This window comes from Onychostruthus taczanowskii, unplaced genomic scaffold (genome assembly GCF_017590055.1).
Source record: "Onychostruthus taczanowskii isolate IOZ18803 unplaced genomic scaffold, ASM1759005v1 scaffold12, whole genome shotgun sequence".
In the NCBI taxonomy this organism is placed as follows: domain Eukaryota; kingdom Metazoa; phylum Chordata; class Aves; order Passeriformes; family Passeridae; genus Onychostruthus; species Onychostruthus taczanowskii.
Window position 1 is genome coordinate 15,542,766 of NW_024498351.1, and position 13,881 is coordinate 15,556,646.

Consider the following 13,881-nt stretch of genomic DNA (forward strand, 5'->3'; position numbering starts at 1 on the left):
AGCTACAGCACAGAGGTCTGAGAGAGGCACTCCTTACAAAACTAAAATAAATTCAGTGATTCAGATTCCTTTGCACTGTCTCTACACCAGTATTAGCCCGAATAAAACGAGGAGCTATTTCCACTGACATTTCACCTTCTGACACCAGTCCAAAATTAGCTCTGAACACAAATTCACCAAGAAGGCTGGACAGTGCTTGGAGCTGCAGTGGTGAGAAGCTTGGCAACACACCTTTTAGCTGCTGCTGAATTATTTAGACCATGGGTGTGTAATTGAAAGCAGAACTAGCCCAAAGGAGCTACCTATCATCAGCTACTCATCAAAAAGTAATACACCAAACTTTGATAGGGTTTTCTGTGCCTTTGCTGAGTTATTTAAAAATGCCACACACAGAAGAAAAGCTCACTTGAAAAGCTGTAATGTACCATAGCTCAATTTCCTGCATCTCAAGCCTTTGTGCAACTGCCTCTGCCTTCTCAGAAAGTCTGGGGTCCTGGGCAAAGCACTATTTGTGGTCCCCATGGTTTCCTTCCTCCCCTCTACTATTTTCATTATTGTTGACAGAAACATTGTACACCTGCTGCTGTTGCTGCAGAGGTGGAAATCCCCCTCAAAGCACTCACCAGAAAGGTCACTGAGCTGTTTCTTCTGCTGTAGCACCAGCAGGGAGACAGTGCACCCTCTCTCTGGCTTAAGAAACACCCGCACACGTGCCAGCACTCCCCTCACTAGCCCCTTGCAATAAATCCAGTCTGCAAAAGTAATTAACAGACAGACTGCAAAAGGCAGCAGGGATGAAGCCAACCTGGCCTGCCACCTGCACTACCAAGTGGGATGATGCCAGAGGGGCACAGGGGCAGGGAGTGTTTCCCTGAGGCATTTCAGGAAGTGAGATGGGCATCCCGAGCATGGTCAGTGCCTTGGCCACTGTAGTAGCTGCACAGGGGGAGCCATGCCCTTACCAGCCTCCCATCAGAGATTCCTGCAGGCTCGTCAGCTGAGCACATCACAGAATTGCACAAGATTAACTTGGTATTGCTTGTGGTGCTAATGGACAGGCACCTGCTTCCCAGTGTTTCAGAGCTGAACCAGCAGTTAAAATAGCAGTTTAACTGCTATTAAAGGCTAGATGGCTTTTATCACTTTGTGCAAGCACAGGTAACAAATGCAACTGAACCCTGGCTTTCAGAATGAATGTCTGATGTCCCAGCCCAGAGAAATCCTCTGTTGCGTTACATCACCCCACAGTGCATTTGATCTGAGCACACTGCAGAGGTGTCTTTGCAAGGTGTATGCCCTCTTTGATGGATCAGTGTTATGGATACATACTGTAATCCCATGCTTGCCATCTGCATGCTGGTGTCAACCCCCACATGGAATGACCAGAGCAGAGATGTGACCTCATAACTTTCTTCAGCCATGTAAAACTTAACTCATGGGTTACGCTGAGGGTGCCTGCCTTTCCCTGCTGCCTACTCCTAAGATTCAGATAGGTGATACTAAGAGCAGCAAATCCTTCTCCTGGTAAGTAGTAGCTCTTACTTTGCAAACAAGCATTTGTATACCCCAGGGCAACCCTTGGGCAACCATCTTCTCACCCCAGTGACCGGCTGGGCTTACTGAAGGCAAGTCAGGCAGGACACACAGAGAAGACAGCTCAGCCCTCACTCTGCTCTGGCAGCCCTCTTGGGGGTCAGGCTCTACGTAGGCAGCTGAATTAGCCTTAGAAACAAAGAAACTGGAAAGGTAAATGCACAACCAAATGAAAGGGACAGAAACTAGGAAGTTTACGTACATAATTTTAACCCTTGCAATATTTTAGATTCATTCCAAATACTGCTTGGGCATTCCTCTTACTCCCAACTCTAACCAAAGCTCTAACCTTGTCTTCCCAGGACACCGGGCAGTGGGTGACAAAATTACAAGTTTCACACGGACCTGTGATGAAACTTGGAACTGTAGGATCAGGTTAAGAACACAGCAAAATTCTTCTGTTTACTTTCCCTTTTCAATAACCAGCTAGCAGGTCTCCCTGTGACACAGCCATTTTTGTGCATGTTATTGCTCATCAGCCCAATACGCTCTGCTCTCAGCTCACACACCTGTCAGGCTGGTAGAGAATGGTAATCACATCTGAAGGGCACTCTGTCCACACATTTTATATACCTGAACCAATCCGTGTCACACCCTACAGCTTAAAAAACTGCAAAAGGGTGAGTGCTCTCAGCTTCTGTCCATGCCAGCCCAAAGTGCCCAGTGCTTTGCAATGGACACAGCCTGCCCACTGCCAGAACCATGCAAGTCATCGTGCACCCTGACTGAGATACACTGCAGCTTTCCAGGAATCACAACTTGCCACCATGCAGTAATGTTGAAAGCCTGGACAATGCCAACTTGATTTCTCATTCATTCCATTAACTGGCTGAAACTGCAAAATGAGATTTTTCCAGACAAGGAAGCTGCAAGCAAGCCACATGGGGATCTCTCAGGAGCGGTGGAAGTACAGCTGAGCTTGCATTGGGTGGGGGATCCCTTCTGTGAAGTAACTTGTTCAAAGAAGAGCCATGGAGTAACAGCTGAAAAGGTGCCCCAGCTCCAACCTCTACTTCTGAGGCTCGAAGAAGTCACCTTTGAGCTCTAGTTGCTCTTTCCACCTTGAGCTGCCTCAAGCACAGCACTTTCCATCCTGTTGGATGGATGCTCCAGAAATGGCAAAGGCAGCTTACGCTAATTGCTCACTCTGAGAGGTCACATTCACCTATCAAACCCATGCCATCTGGGACTTCTGAAAGATTAAAAATGAGACAAACAAGAGGATTATTAAAAATTTAACTATATACCATATTTATTATCAATCCACAGGATAATCTGATTGCTACATGAGCTCATAAAAGCTATTTCACCTTTACAAAATTAAAAAAAAATGTGCCACAAGGATGTCATAACTGCTGATAACCAAGGACTGAATCTTAAAATTATAAATTTTGCTGTAGAAAAGATTAAAAAAAATTATATTCACTTTAGAATTTTACTTTGAATAAAATATTCCCCTGTATAAAAAATAAAAAAGCTTGCTCTGGTTAGAATTAGAGTATTTTTCTTCTTTTTTAAATCTGGGAATTTGCATAATATCTCTGTAATAAGTTTCTTTTCTTTTTTCTATTGTACCACGCGGCATTCAAGCATAGCAGATTAGAAACAAACATGATGAAAGCAGTCTCAGAACATATGAAATCCACATGGAAAGTTTTAGTTTCCTTTCCCTTCCTCTATTCTTTAAAGACACTTTAGCAAGAATAGCCTTGGAAAAGAATACAGGTGGAGAGGGACCTTCAATGTGCCATTAAGTAGAGCAAGGTAATAAAAGGCCTTTTGTAAGTGCTTTCTTAATAAGGTGCAGAAGCAGACTGCAACTTTGCTAGTACTGCACTATGTACAATATTCACAATAGATTTTTCTTTATTTAAAAATATTCCAGCTAGTTCACATTTTCTCTCCCATTCTGAGGCTTTCAGTTCCATCACAGCCTTGACAGCAAGAAGCGCAGCAGCACCACTTCCCTTGTGGTCGGTTGGTCCTCTTATGAAACACTGGAACCTGTGAGTGGGCCAAAGTTCTTGGGTTCTTTTCCTATGTAGCAACCTTGGAAATATGGGTTCAGGTATACACACTGACTGCTGGAGTCCTGAGTTAAAAACACTCCGGCACTGGAGTCAGACACTGCAAAGTTTTATATTGCCAAGGCTTTACCTTAGGGTTTGTCTCGTGTGCGTCAAGGGATGAACCTCTCTTAGAGAAACGTAAAATACAAAACCAAACAAAACAAAGCTAAAAAACCACACTGTCAAAGGCTTAGCAGCTCTTGACTCTTGACTGAGTGATGTCTGACGTTTTCTTGATGACGCTGGCCCGTGTCTCACGGTCTGGCTGGCTGCTGCTCGTGGAGGCTGTGGACACTACTTGTGGCAGAGGGATGTCTGGGAAAGGAGGCCAGGAGCTGTTGTAAGGCAGTGGGCAGCTTTCTTCTTTGACGGTGACTTGGAGGTCAGGCTTGTTGGCTACAAAAGTTGCCATGCTGGGAAGCATATGAGAAGTGTTCCTCATTCCTAGATTGCTGAGATACTGTTTGCCTTCAATGTTTTTTTTCTGCCAATGAAGCCGTCCCTAGAAATGGGGGAAGAAAGAAAGAAAGGAAGACCATATAAGTGAACACAACTTCGTGAAGTACTCCAAGTAACAAGATGAAGACAGAAATGTCCACATATTGCACAGGAATTATCCTGCCTCTAGGAGCCTGAGCCTCTAGCCACTGGCTTAGGATGTCTCTCAGCCATTTCTCCTTTTCTGAAGCCATGTGCTTAAATTTTTGTTGGCTCTCCAGCACTCAAGAGGCATTATCTGCTCTTCTGAATGGAAAATAAAGACCTTATTCCCAGGATGCCAGAGACAAAAATGGATACAGGCATTTAGAACTCCAAATGGTAGTGTCTCCTCTGTTACCAGAGAGAGCATCTTCCTGCCAAGAGGCAGGCACAGAGACCCAACAGTACCCAAGCCAGCAATATAGGTGAGGCTGCTGGGAAACCACCGTCACTTGACAGTGCCTCCCTCATCACAGGGAAGAAGTTCATCAAGGGAAGACGAGCATCCACTTGTTTGCCCACCACAGATGCTGCAATGGCACGTTCTGGTGAAGGAGTTCTGTGGAGTCACGACTGACAGTCTGCATATGGGCACCACCCCAGCCAAGGCACCAGAGACCAGGTGGGTTAGCTGTGTTGTTATACAACTGGTGGTCCTCCAAGGAGGATTCAGAGAGCCTTTGGTGGGGGACACAGCAGGAGAGAGCTTTGCAAAAGGCCTTATGCAAAAATACAGCTGGAGCACAGGGCATCCAAGAGCCCTCAATGAACTTCACTTGGCCTTTAAGTACGCATGGAGATCGGTACCTTGATGGCAGCCCCAAAACAAAAGGCAAGCGGTGTTTTTTATACGTGCAGCTTAGGTTATTTTCCCCAAGGATTCCTTTTCAGCCAGCAATACCCAAGTGACTGCTCAGGAAAGCTTTCTGCCCCACCTATCTCAAACATTCTAGCTTCATTTCAGTCATAAGTGTAAGCATTTCCTCCAGTTATATGAGTTCAGATGCCATTTAAGGAAAACGAAGTGAGCGAGCTTTCAACTAAGATAAAATACTCTACCCAGCAACGTCAATGCATCATTTTAACATACTAGCTGGCACTGGTGATGGCACTGCAGAACACCTTATTATGCAAACTAATCTTGTTGTTTGGACAGATGAGAAGAAGTTAACTTGTAGAGATATTAATTCTGTGACAATCATCCAAATGTCTGTATCCCCTGAACCTTCCTGGTCTGCTTTTCTCCCCTAGCTATTACCAAAATGAATATTCCACTGGTAGACAGAGTAGCAGTAGAGAAGGGGCAAAAATATCTCAGGGCATGGATCTTGAGACCTTGGTCCGAACTGCTAAAAATCCAGAAAGCACTTACCTCTGCATTTTCTTCATCGCTTGGAACGCTGTCAGTTGTTTCACTTTCTGTCAAACAAAATAGAAGCAAAAATGAAACTCATGCTGTTCTAGCTATAGTAACAAATTCCAGCTCAAGAGGCCTGATGTATGTCCAGCAAGTGGAAGCAAACAGAGTCAAGTCAAACAACCAGAAAACAATGGAGAAGCATGGAGACCCTGCCACATCAGGGCTAGACAGCACAGCTGCCTTGAACAACTGGGGTAAATTCACATGGTTATCACAGTTAACATGTCTATATTATGGAAAAGATAGCAATAGAGAAGGAAGAAGTAGATTTGTGCTTTCTGGGAAGAATCCCAGCAAGCAGGGGATGCCCCCACTCCCTTGCTCCTCTACAGCCACTTCAGGCCCTGCAACAAAGTTCTGTCAAAATCTTTATCTCCTGGCAAAATCAGTAACAACTCCATCCTAGAGGAGATAAATGTGGTTTTGTTTCATGAACTGTTATCTCAGCCTGCTACCTCAAGGGCTTGTTGTCACTTCTGGGGTTTTATTACTGTTGATATATTCTGGTACAGTTGTTATGGTTTTGCTTTTGCCACCGCTCCCTAGCCTGTTTCTCAGCCCTTCACCCCTCCCTTGACAAGTGGCAATACCACAGTCTCCTCCAGCCCCATCACCTCTCCCCACTGCACATGGCCTCCCTCACCCTCATCACTTGATCCAGAGCACAAATACAGGGGCACAGTTCCAGTGGAGCAGCCATCCCCCTGCAGCTGCAGCCCTCCCTAGCAGAAGAGCCTGAAATACAGGATTTTTTTACTGTATTTTCAAGCCTACATGTGCCTGAAGACATATCTCCTACTGTCTGAGGGTCAGGCTCCTGGCCCATGAGTGGTTGTGCCTGAGACAGGGCAAAAACCCCTCTTTTCAGTCTGCAGTGATGGCTACTGCCTTCAGCACAGCCACTGGGTCCCCAGACAGTGGATGCAGTGGAGGCCTGGACTGCAGGTTTCTTTCAGCTTTTGGGGTTTTGAATCACTGTGTCCTGTTTCCTGGGAGGATAATCCTAGGCATCTATCAGGATACCAACACTCCAACCCCCACAGCAGGGCTGCACAGACAGAGCTTATCCACAAGGAACACAGAAATCACACAATTCAGGGCATGATGTGATGAATTATCATAGCAGACAAGAGAGCTCTGAAGCCCCAATTTTCACTCTCAGCTCTGTGTTATGCATTTTAGTCCATGCAAACTGCTTTGCACAGCCCCTGCAACTCTGTCTTCCCAGAGACCAGTCTCATGCTCTGCACTGGACATAAGTGCATGGATCACGCCTTGTGGATCGTGCCCCTGCACATCTTCAGAGGGACTGGCAGTACCTTGCCATCCTCTCAAGGCTTCACTAGGCATTAGGTTTAGGCAGAAGACTGTAAACCAATGGGCTGAACCACTGTTTCAGCCTCCAGGATCTAAACTGTACCCAAAGTCCTTTTACTCCAGACTGCTGCTGCCAAAGCCAGCACCTCTCCTGTGCCAGAGTCTCCACCACAGTGTGCAGTAAGCAGAGGAACAGTCCAAAACATTAAATCTAACTGCAATGCCCTGTGAAGCTAATGCACTGCAGGCCTTCTCCTTCACTGACCCAGACAGAGAAAGATGTGCCAATGTGACTAAGCTGGCTAATTAAGCCATACTGGGGGGAGGAGAGGAAAAATTAATTCACACAAAGGAGAAACAGCCCTGAAGACAGAATCAATTGAAGGAATCCACACAGAGACAAGTAACAGATATTCTTTGACATGAAGAAGCATGTCACAACAAAAACAGAGTGATGCAGCTGAAAAGGAATCCATCCTTGGTGTTTATACATAACAAAATGCTGAGTAAGAGATAGCACTATAGTTAGCAAAGCCAGGGAGCCTGGCCACACAGGCATGGAAAGTTAGAGGTTATTTCTATCAAGAAGGGTATTTGAATCAGTGTCAAACACAACAGGCGATTGACAACAGCCTTGGTAATAAAAACCAAAAGGATTTCACAGACATCAGCGGATATATGAAAAAACTCACGTGGGCGACTCACGTCATTTGCCTGAGTAACCTCAGAAAGGAACCAGAGGTGTTTTGAAATAAACCAGATTTATGTAGGACAGCTGACATATCTGGCTACTTTTTTTGGTTGTTGTTTTAGAAGAGCTCAACTAACTGTTCCTGCACAGCTGTTATGGTCATCCTCTTTCCTGCCATTCAGCCAGTAGCACCTGACAGAGCAAACCCACAAGCACAGGGCCAAAGTTCCTGTGGTTCTATACAGGTCTGTGTGGAGCAAGGCAAAGCAGAAATAGTCATAAGAGTGTTCTAGAAATTTCAGGGTTCTAACAAACAGACTTCTGTCCTCACTCCAGCTTCAAGAGCAAATATATCCTTAAAAAAAACCAAAGTGGTTCATGGAACAATTCAGGTTGGAAGGGGCCTCAGGAAGTCTACAGCCCAAGCTCTTGCTCAAAGCAGGGCCAGCTACAGGACTAGATTAGGTTGCTTGGGGTCTCCTTCCCTGCATGTGAGGATGGAGGCAGCACAATCTTTCTGGGTATCCTGCTCCACTGTCTGACTGTCCTCGTAGTGAAACAGGTGATACTTTTTCTTATATCCAGCTGGACTGTATTTTTTGGCTTCAATTTAGCCTGCTGTTTCTCATCCTCCTACCATGCACTGCTGTGAAGAGCCTGGCTCTGCCTTCTCGGGAACATCCCTGTGGTAGAGGCAGCTGCTATGAAGTCCTCAAAACCATCTCTTCTCCAGGCTGAACAAGTCCCAGTCCCTCTATCTTCTCACAGAGTGAAAGGCCATGCCCTGTGTAGCTCTTCTCTGCACTTGTCCCAGTTTGTTTGTAAGTTTCTTGGACTGGGGAGCTCAAGACTGGATGCAGTACTTTTAAAGTAGCACAACTAGCATGGAGTAGAGGGGGATAATCACTTCCCTAGACCTACTGGCCATGCTCCTGAAAACTGGTGGCCTTCTCTGTGGCTGAGGTGCTCTGGTGTCTCAGCTCACTGCCTACCCAGCTTTCTGCAGAGCTACTCTCCATACCATTGGCTCCCGCTGCTGTTGCTGTAAAGATCTCTTCCTTCCAACGTACAGGACTTCACATGTGCCCTTGCTAAATTTCATAAGGTTTCTGCTGATCCATTCCTGCAATTTCTCCAGGACTCTCTGGATGATGGCTCTGACCTCAGACATATTGACTGGTGTGCCCTATTTGATGTCACCTGTGAAGCTCACAAACATGTCTCCAGCATACCTTCTGCTCATCGATATATTAAATAAGACTTTTCCCAGGACAGACTCTTGCAGTACTTCACTTCTTACTGGCCTCTAGCTACAGTAGCCAGGATCATCGAGAGCTGCCTTGAGATGTGTGCAAAAGCATGCCAGTGGCATGAAACTCTTATCTGAGTTTTGGGCTAGCAGGTCCAGGTAGAAGTTAAGACAACTGAAGGCCACCAAGGTACTAAGACAGCATAAGGGGATAGCAGAAGTACTTCAATAATTTTCCTTATGCAGGCTGGTTGCAATGCCTTAGGGCATGATTTGCTCATGTCAAGGTGGTCACCAGACCACCCTTCTCTATCATTCCAGTCCAAGAAAACCACCATGACTTCCAAACCAAGACAGTGACTTCTGTCTGCTTTTCAAGAATTTACATGCTATAGTTGAAGATAAATGATTGCATCATTGTCACATTTACATAGATGGAAAAGTTTTCCAAGACACATTTGTAAAGAGGAAAGATGTTTCAAAGGCCCTTGTCTCCCTTCTGCTAATAGATTTTATACTCTCCTATCTCCCTGCCTTATGCTTTGCAAAGGTCTTCTAAATGCTTTGGTCATTGCAGACGAAACACATTGGGAAGCATAATCATTTATCAACAAGTGTGAGACTAACAGTGGAGACAATCCAAAGGAACATCACAGTATTCACTTGGGCCCAAAGATAAAAATTACTAAATACATACTTTATAAAAATGTGTCTGGAAGAAATTTCAGCCTAATAAGTCAAAGGCAAAACCATGTGTAAAATAATAAAATGCATGGCGAACTATTTATACTTAAATTTACCTTAAAAGGTGACATCTGTGTTTCTACCCAGTCTCCTAAGGCTTGCAAATAAGCACCATGTTAAAACAGAAAGGACACGCTGGATCTGAAACTTTTTCTACTTTCAAATGTGTGCTTTGTCCCGCTTCCTATGAAATAAGACATATGATTGTGGGAACTCTATATAGCATGTCCACACGTACATTTCTGTCTGTTCACCCGTAGAAACTTCTGAACACACTGTTAGACTTGGATAAGGGATAAATGAGTGCCAAAGACTTCCTAACAGTTATACGAAAATAAGGGGCCAGATGAAAAGGGAAACCATAACCACCCTGACAGGGAGTAGGGGGAAGCCTGTTATCTCATCCTCTTTTTAGGTATCACAGAATCCAGATGGCAGGCAGACGTTGGAAGCCAGATGTCCACAGCTCTGCTGTTTGAAAGATCACTTGTTATCAGTCACTACATGGTTCTTCTAGTCTGCAGCAAGACAGACCCACTCCCCACAGGCCCTCAGCTCCATATCTGCATATTTACCATTAGTGCAGCCCTTAGCACTGCACACTGTGCTAGACACTGAGTAAACATAGATCAAAAAAGACCTTTGATCTTTAGTAAGGCAAGAGGCATGTCATTTGTACCACTGAAAATCCCGCTTTAAGAGATCCCTGCATTATACCTAAAAAGTTCTTGTTCCACTACTCACAAGCTAAAACCGGCAGCTAACATTTCCAAACTCAGATTGTCAAGTTGTTTCCCAAGGAAATGAGCAGAGGACTGTGCATTTTTGAGTTTCATTAACAATTCAGAAGACAGATGAGTACACATTTCTGAATCTTTGTTAGCTAGCCTGGAAGAGCCCTCTTTCCCCCAGCGTCTTCCCAACATTTCCAGAAAAAGAAGTGTAAAGAAACACCAAGTTGCTTACCTGCATAGGATGAGACAGGGGAGATCTGTAGAGGGTACAGCTGGCTCATGCTGAGGGGCTGTTCATCACTTTCTGTTGTCACCTCTACCACCTGACAAACATCAGGAGGGTTGGCAACTATCACCTGCTCCTCACTGCTGCCATCAAGGTGTGGCTGTCCTACAACTTGGGATTAGAAACAAAAAAAATTGATTACTGATAACATCTCAACCCTGTTGAACCCCTAAGAGCCTGCTTGGTATCTGAGTCTTCAATAGACTCAGCACTTTTTTCCATGCCCACCACCTGCTTTCAGGGGATATAAGTTTCAGTGAGAGTTCTAAAGGAAATCTGCGATCCTCAACAAGCAAGCTGTAAACCATCCCATGGTCTCTGAATGCTATAATGTAAACTATACAACAGAAGACCAGAACCAGCATGCAAAAACCTGGCCATGGGGTCAAGCAAAACACTGTGGGACTCTGATGTACATAAGATATGAATCTAAGAAAAATTTCTGCTTCAGTTAGATGGTTATTGTCACTGACCCTCGCAATGCCATCGATGGTATGCAGAAAATAAATTTGTACCTGCAATCCCCATGGTCTGTGACAGAAAGCTACAGTTTGGTTATTAACAGAGGGGTTTCCTATTCCCCCAGGCACATGATATTTAATACCAAAAGAGCACATGAAATTTAATATCAAAGGAGTGTTACTTATTTCTATAAAGTGAAGCAACCATGGGTGCTTTCCAAGTGTCCTGAAGTGCTTTGCAGATATTAGTTGTTCTACACTACAACCTTTTGGAAAAGGTTGACAAACCAAGGTACCAAGAAGTTACTGAGCGAAGCAAAAGTATGGTAAAAGCCAGAATCTCACTCGTCTGAGGCTGCTTGACAGAATTTCCTCTGTCTTGTACAACTCCTCTAATTCCAGCTGTATGAACACATGACAAATGCATTAATCCAGCACAGAACTGAAAGCCAATGAGTTAGATCAGAAGAATGCACAGGGATGGAGCCATCTCAGAGGATGGATAACCTGAAACCACAGTTACCCAAGAGAAAGACTAAAGATATTTTTTCACTGAACATAAAGCTTCACAAGGAACAAAAGGCTAAATTCTGTACAAACACAATGCTGCGTTGTTCAAACAGTCCATTTTTTTCTTGACCCATGAGGGGAAAAACATGTAGGCAATGAAATACAACAGATCTTGCAATTTTCCAGTAAAGTAACCTGAATATACCAATTATTAAATTTGAAAAAGTCAAAAGATAGCATCTATTCCTGCATGAACTAAGATAAACATGAATGCACATGTCTATACACACAATCCACTCCTGCATTCTATCTTTACACAGAGCTTTTTGAAAAAGAAAAGTGGCAAGTATTTTTCCCAGGGAAAAGCTGCATATTATTTTGCTTCATGAAGTGCCAGGTAACCACTGGAAAATCTTCAAAACTTAGATATGTATTTTAAGAAACAATGCCAGCATAAAGAAAATTACATACATACCAGATAGACGTTTTTAAAGTTGATCACTACAATTACTACAATTATGTTTCAGATATTTTGTTTCCCCTTTATTTCCCCTTTCCTGGTTCTGAAACAACTAGCTTTTATTGAGTGTGGTGAGAGTGGCGCAAGAGCACACACAGTTAGTTTTTTATCTGGGAGAGACGAATATTGTGCAACCCACTCAGGGAATGAGCAGGCCATCTGCACTGTTTTATCTCTTTCCTCAATACCTGACAAATTCTTACCCACCCTGAGAGATAAAATGCACAGCAAAAACTACTGCTCACTTGAGCAATATGCCACAGTTTCCCGTGAGCTGCATGTATGTCAGGAACTCTGCAGGTGCTGTTTGTCTTTCATCTCCTCCAGCTGATTTCCTGTCTTTCTGCAGAACAATTCTATTTTACCTTTTCCTCCCTGTTTACATTAAAATTCTTCCTGCAATCCTAAGTAACAGCTTCTTTCTCCAGTCTGGATAAGCAGCACACCTCACATCTCAATAATTAAACAACACTGGGTGACAGTTTCCTACCTGATCCTCAGTCAGTGAACAGGAAGCACTAATAGCACTATGGTGCTACTCCTTCAAGCTTTAACAGTAGGAGCATGTTCTAATACTCTTACAAAGCAACAGCTGATTAAATGAACTGCCATAAAGAGAGCAAAACTACTCACAAACTCCTTAGCCACACAAGTACTTCAGGGGAATGACTATGCAAAGCCCTGTGACCTAAGAAATGGGGATCAAAAATAGTCACTGCACATGATTTCTGCCATCTCTCCAAGCAGAATATTAACATATTTGTCATATTTAAAAGTGGAATTCTAGACAAAATGGTATGTGGGTCATATTACTAGGAGCTCTTGCTGCAATGACAACCTTAGCCAAAAAGGAGCTGTCAAAAGCCCAGTCCAATTCTACTGAGGACCAATTATTCACATGCTGAGATGACAGCTAATTTCTAATGTACTGGTTTCTAATGCAGTCTTTGATGATCCTTTTTGTTAGCTCAGTGATGTTAAAAAGTGCCTCTGCTACTGAGGTGTCAGTGAAAAGAACCAAGTTTCTACATTTTGCCTGCTGGTTTGAACTCCCAAATAAAATGGTATTCTATACAAACCTCTGCTTTAAGCAATAGCAAACTGCCATCTGACTGCAGTTTAACTCCCATGTGACATTGGCTACAGTCTCTTCAAGGCTGAGGACTATCCTGTGGAATAAATCCCCACCATGAGAAGCCAGCTAAGAGTGCCTGTAAGTGCTTTACTCTCAAGGGAGCCACCCCAGTGGCACAGTACTGCTCACTGTCTCTGCAAGGTGGTGGGGCTGGCCTGCATCCACAATCTTTCATGGCCTAGGCTACTGAGAAATGGGGCTGCCTGACTGCAACTATGGCATTCCCTGAAGTGCAAAGTGCTGATGGAAAGATAAGTCTGGCAGACCAGAAGGGTTTTAGAAGTCACCTGTGTACTTAGTATGTAAAAAAAAGCATAGGAGTACTTACCTACAAAGTTCACTGTACTGTCCACTTCATTTTTTATACTGGAGGACAGGAAATAGTCAGAAGTGACAGCATTTAGCCCATTCATCCCAAAAGATGATTCAACTGGCTCTTGCTAAAATGAAAACAGTACAGTTGGGTCAGGATTACTTTATTTTAGGAGATAGCTCATATCTCTGTTCTGAGATGGTAATAAATCCCATCACTTCTGCCTGCCATATGCCCCCTGCTCTCTGCAAGACACTGTCTTAGAACAAATATCTCTCTGAGGAGAAGCCCAGGCCTAATTAATTTCCAAATCTTGTGCTTTGAAAGGAAAACTATTTTTAATTTTCAAATTTAGAGTA

The 13,881-nt window shown here is 43.9% G+C and overlaps 1 protein-coding gene across 5 annotated transcripts in view; it reads right to left on the reverse strand.

Annotated features, from left to right (window-relative positions):
- Window positions 1-2,817: 2,817 nt before the first annotated feature.
- Window positions 2,818-13,881, reverse strand: part of IRF2 (interferon regulatory factor 2) — a 44,111-nt gene continuing 33,047 nt past the window's right edge. For all 5 annotated transcript variants that reach the window (XM_041395766.1, XM_041395768.1, XM_041395770.1 and 2 more), the window contains 4 exons: window positions 13,538-13,649; window positions 10,530-10,694; window positions 5,515-5,561; window positions 2,818-4,164 (listed from right to left, as the gene is read on the reverse strand). In XM_041395766.1, coding sequence (XP_041251700.1) covers window positions 3,853-4,164; window positions 5,515-5,561; window positions 10,530-10,694; window positions 13,538-13,649 — 636 coding nt within the window. In that variant the 3' untranslated portion in view covers window positions 2,818-3,852. The remainder of the gene's footprint in view (window positions 4,165-5,514; window positions 5,562-10,529; window positions 10,695-13,537; window positions 13,650-13,881) is intronic.